Consider the following 23,140-nt stretch of genomic DNA (forward strand, 5'->3'; position numbering starts at 1 on the left):
TCTTGGGGATAATACCATATCAGTTTTCTTTTTGGCCCTCCCCCTACCCTTTGAGAAAATACTGTTGCATGTTGTCAATTTCTGTATGTGCTATACATTACTTAACCAATTCCTTATTAATGTCAGACTTTCAAATTACTTCCAATTTTTTTTTAATAAGTTGTCTTACTTTTCAGAGAGTAAATACCACTTAATAGCCATGTAATCAACAACTAGTAATGTAAGCCCATTGTCCTTTATCTGTGGAATGAGATAGAGGTTCACATTTCCTTATCTGAAATCGTTGGGGCCAGATGTGTCTTAGAATTTAGAATTATTTTAGATTTTGGAAAGCTTATATTAACGCCCCTATCAGGATCTGAAGTGGTGTTCTCTATTGAAATACAGTGTTTCTTCAGAGGAGAAAATACCTTCCCTAAGTAGGGTAAATACTATAAACAACCTCCCTTTGGCTGGGGTCGGGTTTTGCTTCCAAGTGTGTTGTGAGAAAACTTTTTACTTTTTAGAGCTTTTTGGATGTTGGAATTGTGGGAAAGGGATTATGAATATGGCAGTAGTACCTACCTGATGGTTGCTTTGAGATAAAATAAATTAATGGGAAGTATTTAGAATAGTACCAGGCATATACTGAGGGCTTATACAAATATAGTTCAGCTTTGTTTTACTTTGAGTTTTGTGAGTGAAATTGAGTATCCTTCATAAGTTATTTAATTCATTATATATATTTTAATGAATTGCTCCTTTGTGTTCCTAGCTTCTTATTTATTTATTTTTGAGGCAGAGTCTTGCCCTGTTGCCCAGGCTGGAGTGCAGTGGTTCTATCTCAGCTCGCTGGAACCGCCTCTGCCTCCTGGGTTCAAACAGTTCTTGTGCCTCAGCCTCCCAAGTAGCTAGGACTACAGGCATGTGCCACCACGCCTAGCTATTTTTTTTTGTCTTTTTAGTGGAGACAGGGTTTCGCCATGTTGGCCACGCTGATCTCGAACTTCTGGTCTCAAGTGATCTGCCCACCTCGGCCTCCCAAAGAGCCGGGATTACAGGCCTGAGCCATTGTGCCTGGCCCCTAGCTCCATGTTGTACTGGGACATTGGATTTACTGATGTGTAAGGATTCTTAGTATATTAAGGAGTTTACCTTTTGTGTTTCCCTAGCAACTCATGATAAGCATTTTTCATGTGTGTATTCTTGATCTCATTATAATTTCGTTGGTGACAGCTGCCCCAAAATTTTTTTTTTGAAACAGTCTTGCTTGTCACCCAGGTTGGAATGCCATCTATAGTGGCCTGATTATGGCACACTGCAGCCTTGACTTCCTGCTCAGTAGTTCTCCCACCTCAGCCTCCTGAGTAGCTGGGAGTAGAGGCATGCCTCACCACGCCAGGCTAATTTTTGATTTTTTTGAAGAGACAGGGTTTCGCTAAATTGCCCAGGCTGGTCTGGGACTCCTGCGCTCAAGTGATCTTCCTGCCTCAGCCTCCAACAGTGCTGAGATTACTGGCATGAGCCACTGTGCTCGGCTCTGAAGCTGCAGTGAGCCGTGATCACACCACTGTATTCCAGTGTGGGTAACAGAGTGAGATCCTGTCTTGAGGGGAGGAAAACCTATTGAGTAGCATTAAACATTTTATAGTGAATCTGTCCATGCAAAGCATCCCTCTCACCTGTATTTGATGATACGAATTGAGATTTGTAAATAAATTTTCTTAAATGTAGATATATTTTGTAGAAGTAATTTTATTGTTTGTCATAGAGTATACATTTTGCCAGTGTTTTTCTACAAGTAAGTGTTGAGGGAATTAATAATAATACCAGTTGGAATCGTATTTGTATCTCATTTGGAGAGGTTATAAAAATGTTTTGATAGTAAAAGTTGAAGGCAACAAAAATGAATTCTCCACATACAAGATGAATAGGCAGGCCAAGGATTTGTTACTGGCTGATATGCATAAATAGCCACTATTAGCCATTTAACTAACACACCAGAACTACTGCTAAAAATTCCTTGAGGTTATATGGCTTTTAGGATTAGAAGAAAGAACAGAAATAGCTAGAGAAACCTGATCCTATGGGCAGGCTTCTAGATAGAACTAGCATACCTTATGGGCAGCCCTATCCCAGATAAATAAAAACATTGGTAGAAGGTTTTTCAGTTGGTTTAGATTTTACTGAATAATTTTTAATTTAAGCATCTTTATTTGAAAAGCCCTTAATTACCCCTAAGAAGGTTTGGCTGAGTCATTTGCATGTCATTCTGAGTGGATTCCGTTGCTTAACCCTGCTGAAATTTCTTGTGAGTTGATAATTTTAAGGGACTTGATTGCTTGAGGAAAGGTCAGTAGAAGACATGAGAGCTATATACTGAAAAGATAGGAGAGAAAATGTCTGATATGTAAACATTAATTTCTTCACAACTTAAAATTATTTGCAGTTCTTTCAAGATTGATCATATACTATTGATTAACCACGTCTGTTGTTTATTAACTTTTATATTGATACCACTCATGTTTTTGTCCTTTGACTTATTTTTACAGATAAAGTGGAGAATTTTCATGAAGAACATGAGAATAATAGTCACCATATTCACAAAAATGCTGACGACAGTACTAAGAAACCCAATGCAGAAACTACAGTGGCTTCTGAAATCAAGGAAGCAAACGATACTTGGAACTCCCAGTTTGGGAAAAGGCCAGAATCACCATCAGAAATATCTCCAATCAAGGGATCTGTAAGAACTGGTTTGTATGAATGGGATAATGATTTTGAAGATATCAGATCAGAAGACTGTATTTTAAGTTTGGATAGTGATCCCCTTTTGGAGATGAAGGATGACGATTTTAAAAATCGATTGGAAAATCTGAATGAAGCCATTGAGGAAGATATTGTACAAAGTGTTCTTAGGCCAACCAACTGTAGGACGTACTGTAGGGCCAATAAAGCGAAATCCTCCCAAGGAGCGTCAAATTTTGATAAGCTGATGGATGGCACGAGTCAGGCCTTAGCCAAAGCAAACAGTGAATCGAGTAAAGATGGCCTGAATCAGGCAAAGAAAGGCGGTGTAAGTTGTGGGACCAGTTTTAGAGGGACAGTTGGACGGACTAGAGATTACACTGTTTTACATCCATCTTGCTTGTCAGTTTGTAATGTTACCATACAGGATACTATGGAACGCAGCATGGATGAGTTCACTGCATCCACTCCTGCAGATTTGGGAGAAGCTGGTCGTCTCAGAAAAAAGGCAGACATTGCAACTTCTAAGACCACTACTAGATTTCGACCTAGTAATACTAAATCCAAAAAGGATGTTAAACTTGAATTTTTTGGTTTTGAAGATCATGAGACAGGAGGTGATGAAGGGGGTTCTGGAAGTTCTAATTACAAAATTAAGTATTTTGGCTTTGATGATCTCAGTGAAAGCGATGATGATGAAGATGATGACTGTCAAGTGGAAAGAAAGACAAGCAAAAAAAGAACTAAAACAGCTCCATCACCCTCCTTGCAGCCTCCCCCAGAAAGCAATGATAATTCCCAGGACAGTCAGTCTGGTACTAACAATGCAGGTAAGAATTTTTAAAAAATATATAGTAAGTACAGTAGTCCCCCCCTTACCTGCAGTTTCACTTTCTATGGTTTCAATTACCCGAGGTCAACCACATTCTGAAAAGAGGTGAGTACAGTATGATAAGATAAAGACCCCATTCACATAACTTTTATTATAGCATATTGTTATAATCATTCTGTTTTGTTCTTAGTCATTGCTAATCTCTTACTGTGCTTGATTTATAAATTAAACTTTATCATAGGTATGTATATGAAAAAAACATAGTATATACAGGTTTTGGTGTACTATCCATGGTTTCAGGAATCCACTAGGAACTGGCATGTATCCCCTATTGATGGCGGGGGGACTACTTTAAATGTGTTTTTCAGGCTTAAATCAACACCTACATCGTTTCTTCTTAGATACTCAATTTTAGCTTGTTATATTTATTAAAAGTACCTATTTAGAACTATCTAAAGGTACAGCATTTTAAGTGTTAATGATCAGGTCCCAAGTTTTAAGGAACCAGTTTGTAGATTGGAGAGTCTTCATACTTTGAGTTTTAATTTAACCTTTAGCACTTGAGAATTTTAAAGCATGTATGTATATGGGGCAGGGACACCAAACATCATGATGTTTCCACTTGACAAATGCAAATGCAGTGAAGACATAGATTAGATTTTGGACCTTTGGAACTATGCTGATAACAAATGGTTATAATGAGGGAAATACCAGAAGATTAGAATTTAAAAACTCTTTGTGGTTGGCTGAAAACTAATAAACATTCAAAACACTCTCAAACCATCTTAAGTTAGTTCAATAAAATTGAAAAGTACCAGGTAACTATGCATTCACTCTTAACTGTGGAAATTTAATTTGTGTGGAGATTGTAGACCCGGTAATGACTAAAGGTCCTCAAGGAGTTCAGTCTCCACTGTGAGAGACAAACAAATGAAGTAGGTTAGCTCTGCTATAATTAAGTCATTACCTGACAAGGGCTTTGTAAAGTGGATTGACTGTCTAGTGAGGAAGAATTTGTGAAAGCTTCTGGGATACATGGTTTCTTAACCAAATACAGTTTTTCTGGATTGCTTTACATATTAAATAAAGCTTTTTTCCTGGTAGGGCCACAGAAGTGTCATTATGGTAAATTAGAATTACAGTAGTATTTTAAAATACAGATTCTCTTGTAGAATATAAGTCATTCTTGAGATTACCTACCGTTTTGCTTTATTTGGCCTAAAAATAGTTTTGCTTAATTTATTCTTCAAAACTAGACATACACAGGAGTACCCCTAGGGGCTCACCCCTACCTTCCCTGAAAAAAAAAGAAAAAAGAAATACATCCAGTGTTGTCTTTGAATCTTTTCTGGAGAATGGAAGTTTGCCGCAGGCTTACTATAGTCACTTAAGATCTGGCTGGCAGAACAGCTAGGCATTTGCTTCCTCAGTAGAATGATAAATACTGGCCGGGCGCGGTGGCTCAAGCCTGTAATCCCAGCACTTTGGGAGGCCGAGACGGGCGGATCACGAGGTCAGGAGATCGAGACCATCCTGGCTAACACGGTGAAACCCCGTCGCTACTAAAAATACAAAAACTAGCCGGGCGAGGTGGCGGGCGCCTGTAGTCCCAGCTACTCCGGAGGCTGAGGCAGGAGAATGGTGTGAACCCGGGAGGCGGAGCTTGCAGTGAGCTGAGATCCGGCCACTGCACTCCAGTCCGGACGACAGAGCGAGACTCCGCCTCAAAAAAAAAAAAAAAAAAGAATGATAAATACTGCTATACAGTACCAGTGCCCTTGTCCTGCTGCAGTTTACTTATAAGCTTTTATTCTAATCTGGATAGCCAGTTATCCCCTGCAATTGAAAATCTGTGACTGAAATTTACATCTTGGGTAATAAAACTTTTAAAGATTTAAAATGTGAAATTAGACTCCCTTTGAGAAACTTGAAGTAGATGCTAAATAACATTTGACAATTAGAGGCCATTTGGTTGATCTACCCAAAGTTGAAATTTGAGTCTTCATACCATATGTGAAACAGCAAAAAATTTTAAGCATTGGGATACAGAAAAGTCTTCCTATTTTTCCTGTTTTGTTTAGCTTAGAAAAAGATACCTATTTTTAACCAGTTGGGAAATAAACTGATTTTTTGGTTAGTTGTGTTTGAAGACCGACAAATCATTAAACTTTGTTGTATTAGGTCATTTTAAATCTCTTGCCAAGGATAACTGTCCTCCTTTTCTGGTGTTTTAAATGTGGCTTTTGTAGTTGCCAGCAGGCATTCTTTGAAGGCCAGCATGATTTAGTGGATTTAAAGTTCTGAAAAATGTTACAGGTAGATACCACATGGTGTTTTGTATATGTGTAAACTATATCATTCCAGTGGCAGTATCCATAGATACCCAGCAGTTTTGTGACCTCTCGGAAGTAAGAAAATTATTTGGGAAAAGATTTGATTTTTCCATTTAACATAAAATAAGACTAGAACACATATACAGTAACCAGGTTTATGATTTCTGTCTCAGGAGGGGCAAGCAGGAAGGGAGAATGGCAGAATGAAACTTCTTATTCTAGGGAGTATTTTGTCAGCTCTGTGGTGCTCTGATTCCTTTATTCTTTTCTTCCCATTTTCATTGATTCATATATATATAATCTTGATAGGTTTTCTGGTAGGTAATTTGAAATATTAGTAAGCTAGATAGTTTTGATTACTATTTCAGAAAACTTGGATTTTACAGAGGACTTGCCTGGTGTGCCTGAAAGTGTGAAGAAACCCATAAATAAACAAGGAGATAAATCAAAGGAAAATACCAGAAAGATTTTTAGTGGCCCCAAACGGGTAAGTAAAGCACTATCAGTGATTTTTATTATTTATTTGTTATTGGAGGGCTCAACTCTTTATTTTTTATTTGAAAGTTACTAATAAACATAGCAACTGTCTTTCAAAGGATATATGTAAGTCCTTTTTTCAGATGTAACCATTTTTTTAAAAATTGTAAAATATACATATTTTTTGAACCATTCTCAAGTGTATAAAGCAGTGGCATTACTTTCACGGTGTTATGTAACCATCACAATTATCTATACCCAAAACCTTTTTATCATATCCAACAAAAACTCTGTACCCATTAACCAATAACTTCCTCCCCCCACCCCATGCCTAGTCAATACTATTCCAGTCTGCTCTAGGAATGTGCTTTATCTAAGTATCATATAAATAGAATCATACAATATTCATCATAAACCAGATACAAAAGGACAAACATTGTATGAATCTGGTTTATTTCACTAAGCCTGATTTGTCTAAGGTTCATCTGTCTTTTACTGTATGTCAAAATTTCATTCCTTTTTATGGCTGAATAAAATTCCATTGTGAGATATATATGTGTGTGTATATATATAAGAATAATATTCCATTGTGAGACAAACATACCACCACCACACCCCCACACCTTCCACGTTTTGTTTATCCATTCATCTGTTGATGGACACTTGGATTGTTTTTACCTTTTGGCTACTGTGAATAATGCTGCTGTGAAGGTTGACACACAGCTATATTTGTTTGAGTCTCTGCTTTCAGTATTTTTGGATATATACCTAGGAGTGGATTTCCTGGGTCAATATGGTAGGCCTATAACTTTCTGAGGAACTGCCAAACTGTTCTCTGTGATGTCTGCACCATTTTACATTGCTACCAGCAATGTATGCTACCAGCAATGTATGAAGGTCCTAGTTTCTTCATATCCTTATCAGCACTTCTATTTTCTGTTTTTTGATAATAGCCTAATGGGTATGAAGTGGTATCTCATTGTGGTTTGATTTGCACTTCACTAATGACTACTGATGTTGAGCATTTTTTATATGCTTACTGGCTACTTTTGTATCTTTGAAGAAATGTCTAAGTCCTTTGCCCAGTTTTTGCTTGTTTGTTTGTTTTAGATGGAGTTTCGCTCTTGTTGCCCAGGCTGGAGTGCAATAGCACAATCTTGGCTCACTGCAACCTCCGCCTCCTGGGTTCAAGCGATTCTCCTGCCTCAGCCTCCCAGGTAGCTGGGATTACAGGCATGTGACACCATGCATGGCTAATTTTGTATTTTTAGTAATGGGGTTTCATCATGTTTGTCAGGCTGGTCCCTAACTCCTGACCTGAGGTGATCCATTTGCATCGGTGTCCCAAAGTGCTGGGATTCCAGGCGTGAGCCACCGTGCCTGGCCCCTTGCCCATTTTATAATTAAGTTTTTTGTTTTTATTGAGTTGTAGTAGTATGTTAATCTTTATCAGTAATAGGATTTACAAATATTTTCTTCTATTTCATTAGTTTTTCACCATATTGATATTGTCCTTTGATGCAAAAAAGTTTTTAATTTTGATGTTCAATTTATCCTTTTGTTGTCTGTGCATCTGGTGTCATATCCAAGAAATTGTTGTCAGATCCAGTATTATGTACCTTTTCATTTATGTTTTTTTCCTATAGTTTATAGTTTCAGGTCTTTACGTTTAGATCTTTGTTCTGTTTAAGTTAATTTTTGTATATGGTATAAGGTTAGGGCCAACTTTATTCCTCCTCCTCTTTTTTTTTTTTGAGATGGTCTCACACTCACCCAGCCTGGAGTGCAGTGGTGTGATCACTGTTCAGTGCAGCCTTGACATCCTCGGGCTTAGGTGATCCTCCCACCTCAGACTCCTGAATAGCTGGGACTACAGGCGTGTGTTTTGATACCTGGCTAATTTTTGTATTTTTTGTAGAGATGTGGTTTCACTTTGTTGCCCATGCTGGTCTTGAACTCCTAGGCTCAGGCTATCTGCCTGCTTTGGCCTCCCAAAATGTAATATGGTCCAACATAGGTATTGAGAATAATTTGATTTCACCTTTTTTGTAAAAAATTCCTTAAATAGCTTGTTAATAGTATTTTGTTATTTAAAGTTAAAATTAGAGATTGTCAGTACCTTTTATTCTTGTAGATTGAATTGCTTTTAAGTAACAAATGAGTGTGTTCAATTTTTATGGCCTTATTTTTCCTATTTTACCTAAAGAGCCCATTTGGGGATCTTTTCAATGTAATTGTGCTATAGTTTTGCGCTCCCAGGTGCTTAGGTGAGACTTTGAATTTCTAGAAAACTGTATGACTTCACAGTGATATATGTAATTGTATTTTAACAACCTTTTTGGGTAATTTTGGATATTCTTCTACAGTACTACCCCAAAACTCAATAAATGGGAGTTTCTTGATGATTAGTTGCAACTTGGAGTCTGAAACCATGCCAGTAACCTTTCATACCATTGCATTAAAATCTGCTTTGTCTTGCATTTTAAATGGGCATTTACCCATACATGCTTTGTAACATCATGTATTGGTCACTTGGAAAATACTGGTTACGATGAATTATGCACATCTTTCAAATGATGACACATTTCATTATACAGTATCAAAATACCACTGTCAAACTCAGAAAAGTTTGTAAGTACTGGGAACCTATCAAGTTCACAGTGGTAGATATAAGTTCTCTAAACTTTGTTTTTGCTTGAAAGTTCAATTTTTGTTGTTGTTGTTGTTGTTGTTGGAAGCAGATACTTCAAAGAAAACAACTGATGGTAACAGATTTACTCTTTGTTTTCGAGAAAATGCCTGCCACATTCCCGTGTTTGAATCAGCATAGTTTGTTGATCTTTCCAGTAAAGAATGATGTTTGAGAAAAAAGTAGCTAGTTTGGCTTGCAGCTTAAACAGTGGTGGTTTTTTCTCCATACAGCCACTATACTTTACATGCAGTAGAAGTATTTTATGCATACTTGTTTTGTCACAGAGATTATTAGTGTATTCAGGGATAGAGATTTAATAAAATTAACCATTTTTATTCCTTCATTAAGGGCTTTAAGTGAAACTGGCATTTTACTTTTTGACTGCTACATAGTATGTAGCAGTTTAGAAGTCCTGCCTTTATTGGTGCTAAGGCACCAGCAGTTTTACCCACCCTTGCTTTTGCACCATTCATACAAATGTCAATCCAGTAAAAAAAGCCAGATAACGTCTTTATAAGATTTTTTTTGAGGTAGAGTCTTGGCTCTGTTGCCTAGGCTGGAGTGCAGTGGCACGATTTCAGCTTACTATACAGCCTCTGCTTCCCAGGCACAAGCAATTCTCCTGCCTCAGCCTCCTGAGTAGCTGGGACTATAGGCAAGTGCCACCATGCCCAGCTAATTTTTTATATTTTTAGTAGAGACGGGATCTCACCATGCTGGCCAGGCTGGTCTCAAACTCCTGACCTCAGGTGATCCACCCGCCTCAGCCTCCCAAAGTGCTGCAATGACAGGCGTGAGCCAGTGCACACAGCCCCATCTTAAAAAAAAAAAGAAAAAAAAAGAAAGAAAAAAATGTAGTTGGGCATGGTGGCTTGGTTGTAGTCCCAGCTACTTGGGAGGCTGAGGCAGGAAGATCTCTTGAACCCAGGAGTTCAAGGCTGCAGTGAGCTATGATCACATCACTTCACTCCAGCCTGGACAACAGAGTGAGACCCTATCTCTTAAAAATAAATAAGGTAAATAAATAAACTAAAATTTGAAATATACAGAAAATGTGAAAGAGCAGTAAGATGAATACCTATATCCCTCTGCCTAGATTGATTTCCAATTAGCATTTAACCATAATTGTACATGGTCCCTTCCCTTTCTTGCTCTCTATAATATGTATTTACTGTATAATATGTAATACTTATATTAAATATAGATAGTCTTATTTGCAAGTTTATTATATTAAATATATAAGGTCTTATTTGAAAGTAAGTTGCCTGCATTTCTTAAGAGAAAGGTCTTATACCTGTGGTTATATAACACTTAGGTCAATTCCTAGTAATCCTTTGATATAATCTGATAATCACTGTGTATTCATTTTTCCCCATCTTCAAAATGTCTTTTCATATATTTTTTTTCCAAACCATTATAATCATTTAGTTATGTCTCTTTTAGTTTTGAACAGTACCCTCCCTTGAAAAAAATTCCTGTTGGCCCTGATGTTTTTTCTTTTCTTTTTGTTTTTTTTTTTTGAGACGGAGTCCCACTCTGTCGCCCAGGCTGGGGTGCAGTGGCGCCATCTCTGCTCACTGCAAGCTCTGCCTCCTGGATTCACACGATTCTCCCGCCTCAGCCTCATGAGTAGCTGGGACTACAGGTGCCTGCCACCACGCCTGGCTAATTTCGTTTTTGTATTTTTAGTAGAGACCTGGTTTCACCGTGTTAGCCAGGATGGTCTGGATCTCCTGACCTCGTGATCCGCCTGCCTCGGCCTCCCAAAGTGCTGGGATTACAGGCATGAGCCACTGTGCTCAGCCGGCCCTGATGGTTTTTTGAGCCTAGGCTATTTGTCTTACAGAAAGTTCTACATTCAGAATTTATCTGTTTGTTTCCTACTGATGTCATTTAACTTGTTACATCACTGCGTTAAAGTACCAGAATTTAAGTCTAGAAGTTTGATTAAATTCAGGTTAGACTTTGTGTGTGTGTGTGGGAGGGGGGAGAGACTTATTTCACCGGTTGCATTGTGTATGATGCTTTACATCAGAAGTCTCATGACATCTGGTTACTCCACTCTTAGCATTGTTTGATCACCACCTCTCTCCAAAATATAAGTACATTTCTGCTTTTATAATTTAGTTAGGAAACTTCAGAATGCTAGTCTGGTACCACATGCATGCCCTGTTCCCCATTGTTGTCTTACCTCATCATTTTCATATCCATTGTTGAGTTTTGCCTACATCATTTATTGCTCGAGTTACAGAATAATGAGTTTTCTAATCGTTATTTCTTACACTTTTTTTTTGTTTTGTTTTGAGACGGAGTCTTGCTCTGTCGCCCAGGCTGGAGTGCAGTGGCCGGATCTCAGCTCACTGCAAGCTCCGTCTCCTGGGTTCACGCCATTCTCCTGCCTCAGCCTCCCGAGTAGCTGGGACTACAGGCGCCCGCCATCTCGCCCGGCTAGTTTTTTTTTTTTGTATTTTAGTAGAGACGGGGTTTCACTGTGTTAGCCAGGATGGTCTCGATCTCCTGACCTTGTGATCCGCCCGTCTCGGCCTCCCAAAGTGCTGGGATTACAGGCTTGAGCCACCGCGCCCGGCCATTTCTTACACATTTAATAGCTGGAATTTTGTAAAGAGGAACCTTCATCTCTCTTCCTTCTTACCGTCTCCTTCCCACTGTCTCCATCAGTATAGATTCAGTAATTTCTGCTTATTGGATAACATTTTTACTTACATTATGCTAAGTTAAGTAACTCAGACACAAAGAATATTAAAAATGGCATGATTTTACTTGTGTGTCAAACTAAAAATAGTTGAATATGTAGAAACAGAATAGAACGGTGGTTACCAGGGATGAGGAGGGGGAGGAAATAGGGCAGTGTTGGTCAGACAGTACATACTTGCAGTTACATAGGATGAATAAATGTAGCTATCTGATGTATAGTAGCAGACCTGTAGTTAATAACATAGGAAATTTTCTAAGAGAGTAGATTGTAGGTGCTCTTAACACACACACAGGGTAACTGGAAAGTGATGGATGCTTGTAGTAATCACTGTGTATATTAAAGCATTATCTTGCATGTGAAATATATGCAATAAAAATAAATACTATTTACTAAATGTTTTATAGTTGATTCTGCTTTTTTTTTTTTTTTAAGTTGAAGTTGCTTTAGATTTGGCCAATGTGAACCGTTTCAAGCTGTCTCTTGTATCCTTTTGAAATAACCTGTCATCTTTGAGCACTTCCCTTGCCTTCTGTACGATAAGATGGCTCAGGCTCATCTTGTAGATTCCCTGTTAAGTCATGGAATCATGTTTTTCTAGGAACTTGGTTCTGTTTGTGGACATCAGTACTCAGAAACCAAGATCTGAGTGCTGAATGTGTTCATCACATCAAGGGCCTTTGTTTGGACAGAGTTAGGAGATACATTGAAAAATGAACCATGAGTTTATGTTATTGATAGTTTTTTTTTTTTCAAATTTATTTATTTATTGTTTTATTTTTTTGAGACAGAGTCTTGCTCTGTCACCCAGGCTGGAGTGCGGTGGCACAATTTTGGCTCACTGCAACCTCCGCCTCCTGGGTTCAAGTGCTTCTCCTGCCTCAGCCTCGCGAGTAGCTGGGATTACAGGCATGCACCACCATGCCTGGCTAATTTTATTCGTGTTTTTAGTAGAGACGGGGTTATTCCATGTTGGTCAGGTTGGTCTCGAACTCCCGACCTCACGTGATCCACCCGCCTCAGCCTCCCAAAGTGCTGGAGATTACAGGTGTGAGTCACTGCGCCTGGCCTTCAAATTTAACATCACAGAATTGTATACTTACTTGCTTTATCCTACAGCATACATATATATCAAAATTACAATTCAAGTGACATGAGCAGTAAATATACTGAGTGAATTTTAATTTCTTTGCAATTCGTTTTGTCCTTAGATTATAGTTTACTTAGGATGAACAGTTACGGTAGTGTGTTAAAATTTGTTGAAATGATTTTTATATTGTCTGCTTATGGTTAATTCTATATTCAGTTGAGGTCATTTGTACCTATTTGTGTTCTGTTTTTTTAACTTAGTTTTGAACTTAATATTGGAGTAATTTCTTTGCTACGAACATAGCTTAGAAGGCAGCAGTGTACATATACTTGACCTGATTACGAAGGAATCTATCTGGCCTAAAGTAAATCAGGTCATGGCAACTGAGTCAGCAGCAGACCTATTTACTGTTAATGGATGCAACGTGATAGTGTCAGAAAATTAAGAAAACTATTGCTGATTTATAAAACAAAAAGAGCTATGGGACTGAGCTTATTTGAAAAATGTAATATAAGTAAAGTGGTGTGTGTGTTTATTTTTTGTTTGTTTGTTTTTGTTTTTTGAGATGGAGTCTCACTCTGTCTCCCAGGCTGGAGTGTGGTGGCACGATCTCGCTCACTGCAACCTCTGACTCCTAGGTACAAGCAATTCTCCTGCCTCTGCCTCCCAAGTAGCTGGGATTACAGACATGCACCACCATGCCCGGCTAATTTTTGTCTTTTTAGTAGAGATGGGGTTTCACCTGTTTGCCAGGCTGATCTTGAACTGCTGACCTCAAGCAATCGGCCCACCTTGGCCTCCCAAAGTCCCAAAGTGGGCCTCCCACCACGCCCAGCCAAAGCTATGTCTTAACAAGCTGTGTCTTAACGTAGTAGCCCCCTCCTTTTTTTTTTTTCAAGGCAAAGCCTTTATTCATTTTAATGTTGCACAAGTGTAAGGAACATATAATCTGGATTTAGTAACTTTAGGTAACAGTAATTTAAAAGATAGAGAAAGGTCTCATATTATAGAAATTTAAAAATTGACTACAGTAAATGGTGAAGAAAACTAACAATAGAACAGGACAACGTTCAAATAGGTCATACAGTTAACAAATGGGGCCAAAAGATCAACGTATATCCCACGACATCTTTCATGCAATGTCTCAGCTTTTTTTTCCCCCAAACATAGAGGCCAATTAATTCAAATTAGCCCTATTAAGAATATTAGTTTGTTTCCTTCTGAAATTAATATTTGAGTGGAAAATGTATTAACTCATGGTTTCCTACTGAAGTTTAAGATTCCACCAGATGATGCTCAGATTTAGACAGTGCTAGAATAAGATACTACTGGGTGATTATTTTGAAGTGTGAACTACAGGTAAAATCTGAAAGGACGTCATAAACAATATTTTCTAATTTAAAAGACATAATAAATATAAATGAATTAACAAAACTAGAATAAACACGGCTTTTAGGAGCCAACTGCAGTTGATTTTCATGACTTAACAGGAGCAAGATCTTAGATGTAGCCCTGACGTTTTATTCCCAGAAGAGCCTTACTTAAGTAAATGCCACAGATTTGTTTATGTATGAGAAATTAGGATTTATGGAAAGCTCAGTTCTCCAGGGAAGTTTTACATAAGTTACCTCACATGTACCGGGAGAAAAAAAAGGACGAGATAGGTGGGTATAGGAAATGTTCTCAGCAGTCATTCCAGTCTCTGTTTTCTTTTTGTTGTTGTTGTTTTTTGAGACATGGTCTTGCTTTGTTGCCTAGGCTGGAGTGCAGTGGCATGATCATGGCTCATTGCAACCTCAGCCTTTGGAGGGTAGCTAGTGCCTGTAGCTGTGACTACAGGCATGTGACACATTTGCTAATTTATGTATTTTTTGTACAGATGGGGTCTCATGTTGCCCAGGCTGGTCTTGAACTTCTGGGCTCAAGTGATCCGCTCTCTTTGGCCTCCTAAAGTGCTGGAATTGCAGGCATGAGCCAGTGTGCCTGGCCCATTCTCTATTATGATAGAAACACCCTTGTGTAGTTGGTAGGCTAGTGGGAATATCTGGATTTTCTGGCTCTCTAATCTGATTAGATTTAAGAATACCAGTGGCCCCATTTCCAGGTGGTAAAGAGGTAGTCTATGACTTGTAGTGGCAAGAGTTTTCCTCCTGCTCTATCACACTTTTTCAGCCTAAGCACTATTGATATTTTGTACTGAATAATTCCTGGTTTCGAGGCTGGCCCTGTACATTGGAGGATATTCAGCAACATCCCTGGCCTCTATCCACTCGTTGTCAGTAGCATCCCCCTCTTGCCTAGTTGTTACAATCCAAGATGTCTTTAGACATTGCCAAATGTTTCCTGGGGAGTGAAGTGCATCCTCCTCCCATTGATGTATATGTATTTGTGATGTATATGTATGATGTATATGTGTTTGTGACTTGATAGTAATTTCAGATGTGATGCCCCTTACTCCTAAATACCTAGTTTGTACTTCCTAAAAACAAAAGCACTTTACTGTACTGCCACAGAATACCCATCAAAACCAGAGTTAACATTGAGGTAATCCATTGTCTAATCCACAGATCCCATTCAAATTTCAGCAATTGTCCCAGTAATGTTCTTTATAGCAAAACAACTAAACCACATCCCCACATCTCCTCAACAAAGAACCCATGATCTAATCCAGAATCACATGTTAAATTTAATTGTCACAAGTCTCTACTCTCCTTCAGTCGGCCATGGGATCTGTGTTTCCTGGTCTTTTCATGGTTTTTACATCTTTGGGGGAGTTAAGGCCAGTTATTTTGTCGAATGTCCCTCAGTTTGTGTTTGATGCCTTCTCATGATTAGACTCAGGTTAGGCAGTTTTGATGGCAGTACAGAGGAGATGCCATTTTCTTGCTGCATCACATCAGGTAGTACTTAATGTCAGTTTGTACCATTACTATTGATGTTAACTGATCACTTGGTTAAGATGGTATTTATCAGGTTTGTCACCTTTCCTCATTAGACTTTCACTCACTAGTTTTAGCATTGATTCTTGCCTGAGTCAGTTTTTACAACATTGGTTGCCAAATGTGATTTCCTAATTATAGTATTTGTTCTGCAGTTATTAGTATTTGGCCTTCTAGTGTAAGGTAGATATTTTCTTCCCCTCCATGTAGGTTAGAATGTATGCATGTATTTTTGTATGTATTCATTCAGTTATTACAGTATGAACATGGATTTCTACTTTATTCAGTCATTTGTTACTGTATTTATTTAAATCATACTTCTGTCTTTAGTTTGATCTTCTTAGATTTGGTTGGTGGATGTTCCTTCAAGCTGACTTTGATGTGTCCCACTATTTTGCATTTCCTTACTTACTGACATTCTGTTTTCTTTAATTTTAACGCTTCATGAATTTGTGTGTCATTCCTTGTGCAGGGGTCATGCTAATCTTCTTGGTATCGTTCCAGTTTTTGTATATGTGCTGCTGAAGCAAGCACCTTACTGACATTCTAAGATGTTCCAGGCTCATCCTATACTTTCCCAGTCCTGGAGTCAGCCATTTCTTCAAGGATTCCTGTTTGCAGTTCATGGAGAAGGGTATTTAGAAGTAAATATTTGTTCACTAGGTATGGTTATTTCTTCTGAAGTGTCATTGCTTCTAGGCTCTCTTTGAGTAGACAGCTAGGAAACATGTAAAAATATGCATATACTCTTTCATATACAGACACATGCCTATTGCATGGTCATTCTATGTATGTTTAGAACCATGAGTTCATACTAATATTTCCGATGCCATGTTTTATTCTAGACTTCTCATTTTCCATATTTTAATTCCCTTCACTGAGAGAAATCTGGTTTCCATTATCCTCCACATGTGTTCTTATTTTCACAATCCTCATGTATGTAACCAGTTTCTTGACTATGCCGGCCATCTTCCTCACCTAGGTCAGTTCTGCTGACATAGTCTGGCCAAGTGGTCCCCCTTCCCTCTACCTACCCCTCTACCCTGTGTTAGAAAGCATTAACTCTTAAGCATACTCGTCTGTGAGAATGTTCTTCCCAGGAAGCAAATTCTGGGAATTTTTGTCTCCCAGGAATTTTTGTCTCCCCGATGAAAATTCCTCCATATTCCTGGGAGAATTTTCATCTCCCAGGAATCTCTCCAGGAATATAGAGGAGTTGTTAATATCAAGATTGAGGGCTGACTGTAGGAATACATGCCTCAGAAAGAAGATGAGGAGGGTGAAGAAGAAAACTTGTAGTAAGAACATAGTTGAGACAATGATTCAGAAAAGTTGTCACTTGCTGGTTAGAAAAGGAAAGATTAGGATTTGATAGATTGGGTTGAAACATACCTGGATTTAAGTACCTATTGTTTCTAGGTAAGGTTTTGATCATTGAGCAGTTCTTGGTGCTTTCGTTCATGAAATGTCATCCAGTTTCTGATTTCTGGCTGTAGCTTCCCTACATGCCATTATTTGTAGCTGTCATATGTGTGCTGATATACTTAGATTATTTCTTCTGCTTGCCCTGCTTGTGGTTTGATTTCTACCTTTTCATTTAGCTGCTGTGTGTCATCCCTGCTTGTAAGCATTCATTGTCTGTATAGTCAGTCTGACTATACAGGTTTTCAGTGCTTGTGGGGTTGGTTGTGTTTTATCTGGGATGTTGGCCATCTTGTTTTGCAGTTAAGACTGCTGCTGGGTCATTGATGAAACTAACCGTAACATCAGTCTCAGTTTCAATTCTCAAATATTTATACCTTTACGTTCTTTTTTGTTGTTGTTGAGACAGGGTTTCACTCCTGTTGCTCAGGCTGGAGTGCAATGTTGTCATCATGTATCACTGCAGCCTTGACTTCCTGGGCTCAAGTGATCCTCCTGCTTCAGCCTCTTGGGTAACTGGGACTACAGGCGCACGCCACTGTGTCCAGCTAACTTTTTTGTATTTTTTGTAGAGATGGGATTTCACCGTTTTTCCCAGGCTAGTCTCGGGCTTCTGAGTGTAGCCATCTGCTGGTCTCGGCCTCCAAAGTGTTGGGATTACAGGCATAAGCCATCACGCCCAGCCTGTACCTTTACTTTCATCATTCCCCTGTGGTTTAAAGCTAGGCCCTTCTGGCAACATCTTTTGTCTAACTCTTTAAGGAACATTCTGGACTTAATTTTTTCTTCCCATCTGTCCTTCAATATGACACTGGATAGTGGGCTTCTGGGCAATTAAAATTTATCAGTATAAATCATGGTTACATATTTAGTTGTTTTAGAATGTTACAATTACATAAACCTGCAGTTTTAAAGTTGGATGTAGCTGTATACTTTGATAAACTTCATTTTTTGTTTTATAAAATGACTTTATACAGGTTGTCAACTTAAGTAGCAAAATCTTAAAATTGAAGAGACTCTGAAGGACAAGTACTCCCACATCTCACCCAAGAACAAATGTTCCTTCCACACAGTATCTTCCTTTAGCAGTTAGAACCCACTCTCATGAAATAGCATATTTTTCTGTCAGAACAGTTTTACCCAGTGTTACCTTTGTTCTATGTATAGGAACTCACTGACCATCTTGAGATCCAGTCATCATGTGGTATTGTGAGATCCACTATATTCTCAAGTACTAGAAACCTGTATTAATTGATATGAAGCCTGAAAAAGTGACTGTAGCAATTGGATTGGTGATGAGGGAAACTGGCAGAAGTGTGGAAGTTAATAGCAGCTGCTATTCATTTACAGCTCCAGGGTGGGTGATCCAAAGAGTTGTTGAAGCTGAGCAGGTTCTGGCTGGGCCTGGGTATGGAAGAGAGGGAGTCGGTTTTAGTTGGCTTTTTTTCCATCATTGTTTTTATTTAGTATTTACTACATGACTTTCACTGTGCTAGGGATACAAAAAGGAATAAGAAGAGTATCTTAAAAAGGCAGAATTGTTTTTTCCTGCTGGAATTTTGAGCAGTCTTAGTATTTCCTTAGTGTGTTTGTTCCAAACCAGAAGCGTTATTTCTTCCTTTTATATAGGTAGTATTTAACTTAAATAATAAAATCATTGATCTATGTAAGTAGGCTGCGTGCAGTGGCTCACGCCTTTAATCGCAGCACTTTGGGAGGCCGAGGTTGGCGGATCATGAGGTCAGGAGATGAGACCATCCTGGCTAACACGGTGAAACTCCATCTCTACTAAAAAAAAATACAAAATATTAGCCGGGCGTGGTGGTGGGCGCCTGTAGTCCCAGCTACTTGGGAGGCTGAGGCAGAAGAATGGCGTGAACCCGGGAGGTGGAGCTAGCAGTGAGCCGAGATCGCACCACTGCACTCTAGCCTGGGTGGCAGAGCGATACTCTGTCTCAAAAAAAAAAAAAAAAAGACAAAAGTTAAAAAGGCTTAGGAAAATGTAAATTATTTTCTCTCTGTGATCCAATTCTTGTGCTTTTTTTCCTTTAATACTTTATTCTGGAAGGATTTTAATAAGGAATGAAAGTACAGTTAATCTTTTTTTTTTTCTTCTTTGGATGCAGAGTCTTGCTCTGTTGCCTAGGCTGGAGTGCAGTGATGCAATCTTGGCTCACTGCTTCTTGGGTTCAGGTGATGCAACTGCCTCAGCCTCCTGAGTTGCTGGGACTACAGGCGGATGCCACCATGTCCTAGGGCTAATTTTTGTATTTTTAGTAGAGATGGGGTTTTACCATGTTGGTCTTGAACTCCTGATCTCAAGTGACCTGCCTCCCTCGGCCTCCCAAAGTAATGGGATTATAGGTGTGAGGTACCGCGCCCTGCCTAATCGTATTTTCTTTAGTATAGGTGCCTTTAAAGTTTGAAAGTTCAAAGTATTTTACTATTATTTCCCAGGAAATGAGGCTTGAAGTGAGAAAATGTGGCCAGGGGTTATCAAGAGCTGGAAAGCACTGACATCCATTTGATAGTTAAAGATGGGAAGGATTGAGGTAGGGGTTAGGAGGATGGGTAGTGGGGAGATGGGAGGGACAGGGGCGAGGGGGAGAGAGAGAGAGAGAGCGCGGCGTGCGCGTGCATATGCCTGTGTGTGTGTTCGGGTGTTTATGGTTTGGAATTTCATTTGTTTTTCCATTTTGTACTACAGTCACGCATTATTTAATGACAGGGATACGTTCTGAGATATGCATCACTAGGCAATTTCATTGTGCAAACAGAATGTACTTAGACAAAGCTAGATGGGAGAGCTTACCACACACCTAGGCTTTATGGTGTAGCCTGTTGCTCCTGACATGTTGCTGTACTGACTATTGTAGGCAATTGTAATACAGTGGTATTTGTGTATCTAAACATAGAAAAGGTATAGTAAAAATAGATATAAAAATGGCACACCTACTTAACCGTGAATGGAGCTTGCAGGATTGCAAGTTTCTTTGGGGAGTCAGTGAGTAAATATGAAAGCTAAGGACACTACTGTAGCCTTTTAAACACTGTACATGTATGCTGCACTAAAGTTATAAGATAATAGTTTCTTCAGTGATAAATTAACCTTAGCTTACTGTAATGGCTTGTTTTGTTCTTTTTGCTTTTTGTTTTGAGACAATCTCCTATCACCTAGGTTGGAGTGCAGTGGTGTGAACACTGTTCATTGCAGCCTTGACCTCCTAGGCTCAATTGACCCTCCCACCTCAGCCTCCCTAGTAGCTGGGACTACAGGTGGACACCACCACACCCTGCTGAGTTTGTATTTTTTGTAGAGGTGGGGTTTCGCCATGTCCAGGCTGGTCTTGAACTCCTGGGCTCAAGCGGTCCTACCCACTTGGCCTTCCAAAGTGCTGGGATTACAGATGTGAGCCACTGTGGCCAGCCAGCTTACTGTAACTTTTTAACATTATAAACGTTTTAATTTGTTTAAAACTTTCTGGCTATTGTTAGTAACACTTAGCTTAAAACAAACACACTGTACTACTGTACAAAAATATTTTCATTCTTTATATCTTTATTCCGTAAACTTTTTTCTATTTTTAAAATTATTTTTAATTTTACTCTAAAAGTTTTTTTGTTGCCTGGGTGCGGTGGCTCACGCCTGTAATCCGAGCACTTGGGGGAGGTTGAGGCAGGTGGATCACCTGAGGTCAGGAGTTTGAGACCAATCTGGCCAACATAGTGAATCCCCATCTCTACTAAAAATACAATTAGCCAAGCATGGTGGCGGGAGCCAAGATCACGCCATTGTACTCCAGCCTGGACAACAAAGCGAGACTGCCTCAAAAAAAAAAAAAAAAAAAAAAAAAACCAAAAAAACATTTTTTGTTTAAAACTAAGATACACTAGCCTAGGCCTATCCAGAGTGAAGGCCATCATTCTAACAGTCTTCCACCTCCACATCTTGTCCCACTGGAAGTTCTTCAAGGGGTACTAACATACGTGGAGTTGTCATCTCCTATGATGCCACCCTTCTGGAATAACTCTTGAAGGAGCCGTCTGAAGCGGTTTTATAGTGAACTTTTTTTTGTTTTACAAGTAGACAGATAATACTCTAAAATGGTTAAAAGTATAGTAAATACATAAACCAGTACCTATGTTATTGTTAATAGTCATTCATTGTCAGGTGTTACTTACTGTATCTAATTGTGCTATACTTTTTTTTTTTTTTTTTAAATGAGATGGGAGTTTTTGCTCTTGTTGCCTGGGCTGGAGTGCAATGGTGTGGTCTCGGCTCACCACAACCTCTGTCTCCCAGATTCAAGCGATTCTCCTGCCTCAGCCTCCCGAGTAGCTGGGATTACAGGCATGCACCTCCACGCCTGGCCAATTTTGTATTTTTAGTAGAAGCGGGGTTTTTCCATGTTGGTCAGGCTGGTCTCGAACGCTCAACCTCAGGTGAGTCACCCACCTTGGCCTCCTGAAGTGCTAGGATTACAGGTGTGAGCCACCACACCTGGCCTGTATGTGCCATACTCTTATAGGACTGGCAGCGCAGTAGGTTTGTTGATGAAAGCATCACCACAAATACTCACCTGATACATTGTGCTAAGATGTCACTAAGCATTAGGAATTTTTCAGCTCCATTAAAATCTTATGGGACCGTTATATATGCAGTTTGTAATTGACCGAAACCTTGTTATGTGGCACACGACTCTATAAAGTACATTATTATTAACTGTAGTCACCATGCTATAAGTCAGATCTCCAGAACCTAATCATTTTATAATGGGAAGTTTCTACCCTTTGACCAAAATCCCATTTCCCCTACCTGCCAGCCCCTGGCAGCCACCTTTCTACTCTTCATTCCTATGAATTTGACTTCTTTAGTAAATCCCTACTTTTTCCCCAATGGTTTATAATCTGTTACTGTAGTTAATTATTGGGGGCCTAAATATGTCCTAATTTGACTAGTAGAGCCTCATCAAGCTGGCTGTTTGGTTCCTCTGCCATGTCCCCATCATTCTATGAAAACTTCTTTCTTCCTGGTGTAATACAGTGTTCCAGGTTCATCTTATACCTCGTCAGCTATAGCCTTGGGATCAAGTCCATTCTCTGAGGAGTAATGATTCTCTTTAGTGGAGAATGGTATTAGAGATTATGATAATGGGCTGTAGGTGTGTCCTTTGCTACTTGGCCCTTTTAGCAAACAGGCATAGGAAACATGCACATATACATATATTACATACATCTATATATATTCACATACATTCACATACAAATATACCTTCACATATATATGTGGATTCATGCCTATGCACATAAGTTATCTAGAAATTATGAATTCACACTGATACCTTCAGTATCAGCGCATCCTCACAGGATTATTTCTTGTCTTCTGTCTTTTTCACAGTGAGAGCCCAGGGTTCTTTCTGGCCTTATGTCTTTTTCACAGTGAACAACAGCAACACGTTTACTCAACCTGTAATGTATCTAAATAGGTACGGAATTGCTTTGCCCATTCCACTACAATAAGTAAATTTACAAAAATTTTCAGGAATTGTTTGGCAATTCTGCACTTACCCTACTCCATCCTGCCAAAGATTGAGGGTATAAAGTTAAATAATATGTTCACAAATTACTTGGGATTATTTCTGCCTGCCTGCCTCTTGGTTGGTCAGTGCTTTGGGTTGTTTGTCTGGCTTCTCTTCACAGTATTTGCTGTCCATGTGAAATATGAGTAGGTTTCTTTGTTCTGGTTTGCTTTAAGTGTTGGGGTTTTCTGTTTCCATTCTTACTGTTTTTTTCCTTTTTTTAAAATATGTACAGCATTATAAAAGTCAAAACTATATAAAAAGGTAAGTTTAATGAGGTCACTTCATCTGAGATCTGTTCCAGTCTGTCACCCGCCCTTGTAGGGAACCAATTTT

The 23,140-nt window shown here is 39.0% G+C and overlaps 1 protein-coding gene across 2 annotated transcripts in view; it reads left to right on the forward strand.

Moving 5' to 3' along the window:
• WAPAL (wings apart-like homolog (Drosophila)) overlaps positions 1-23,140 on the forward strand; it is an 85,323-nt gene that overhangs the window by 17,062 nt on the left and 45,121 nt on the right. The window contains exons 2-3 of one of the 2 annotated variants that reach the window (XM_011950414.1): positions 2,532-3,557; positions 6,261-6,379. In XM_011950414.1, coding sequence (XP_011805804.1) covers positions 2,532-3,557; positions 6,261-6,379 — 1,145 coding nt within the window. The remainder of the gene's footprint in view (positions 1-2,531; positions 3,558-6,260; positions 6,380-23,140) is intronic. The other variant, XM_011950415.1, reaches the window with a different exon arrangement.

Source organism: Colobus angolensis, unplaced genomic scaffold (genome assembly GCF_000951035.1).
Source record: "Colobus angolensis palliatus isolate OR3802 unplaced genomic scaffold, Cang.pa_1.0 Scaffold307, whole genome shotgun sequence".
NCBI classification, from domain to species: Eukaryota; Metazoa; Chordata; class Mammalia; order Primates; family Cercopithecidae; genus Colobus; species Colobus angolensis.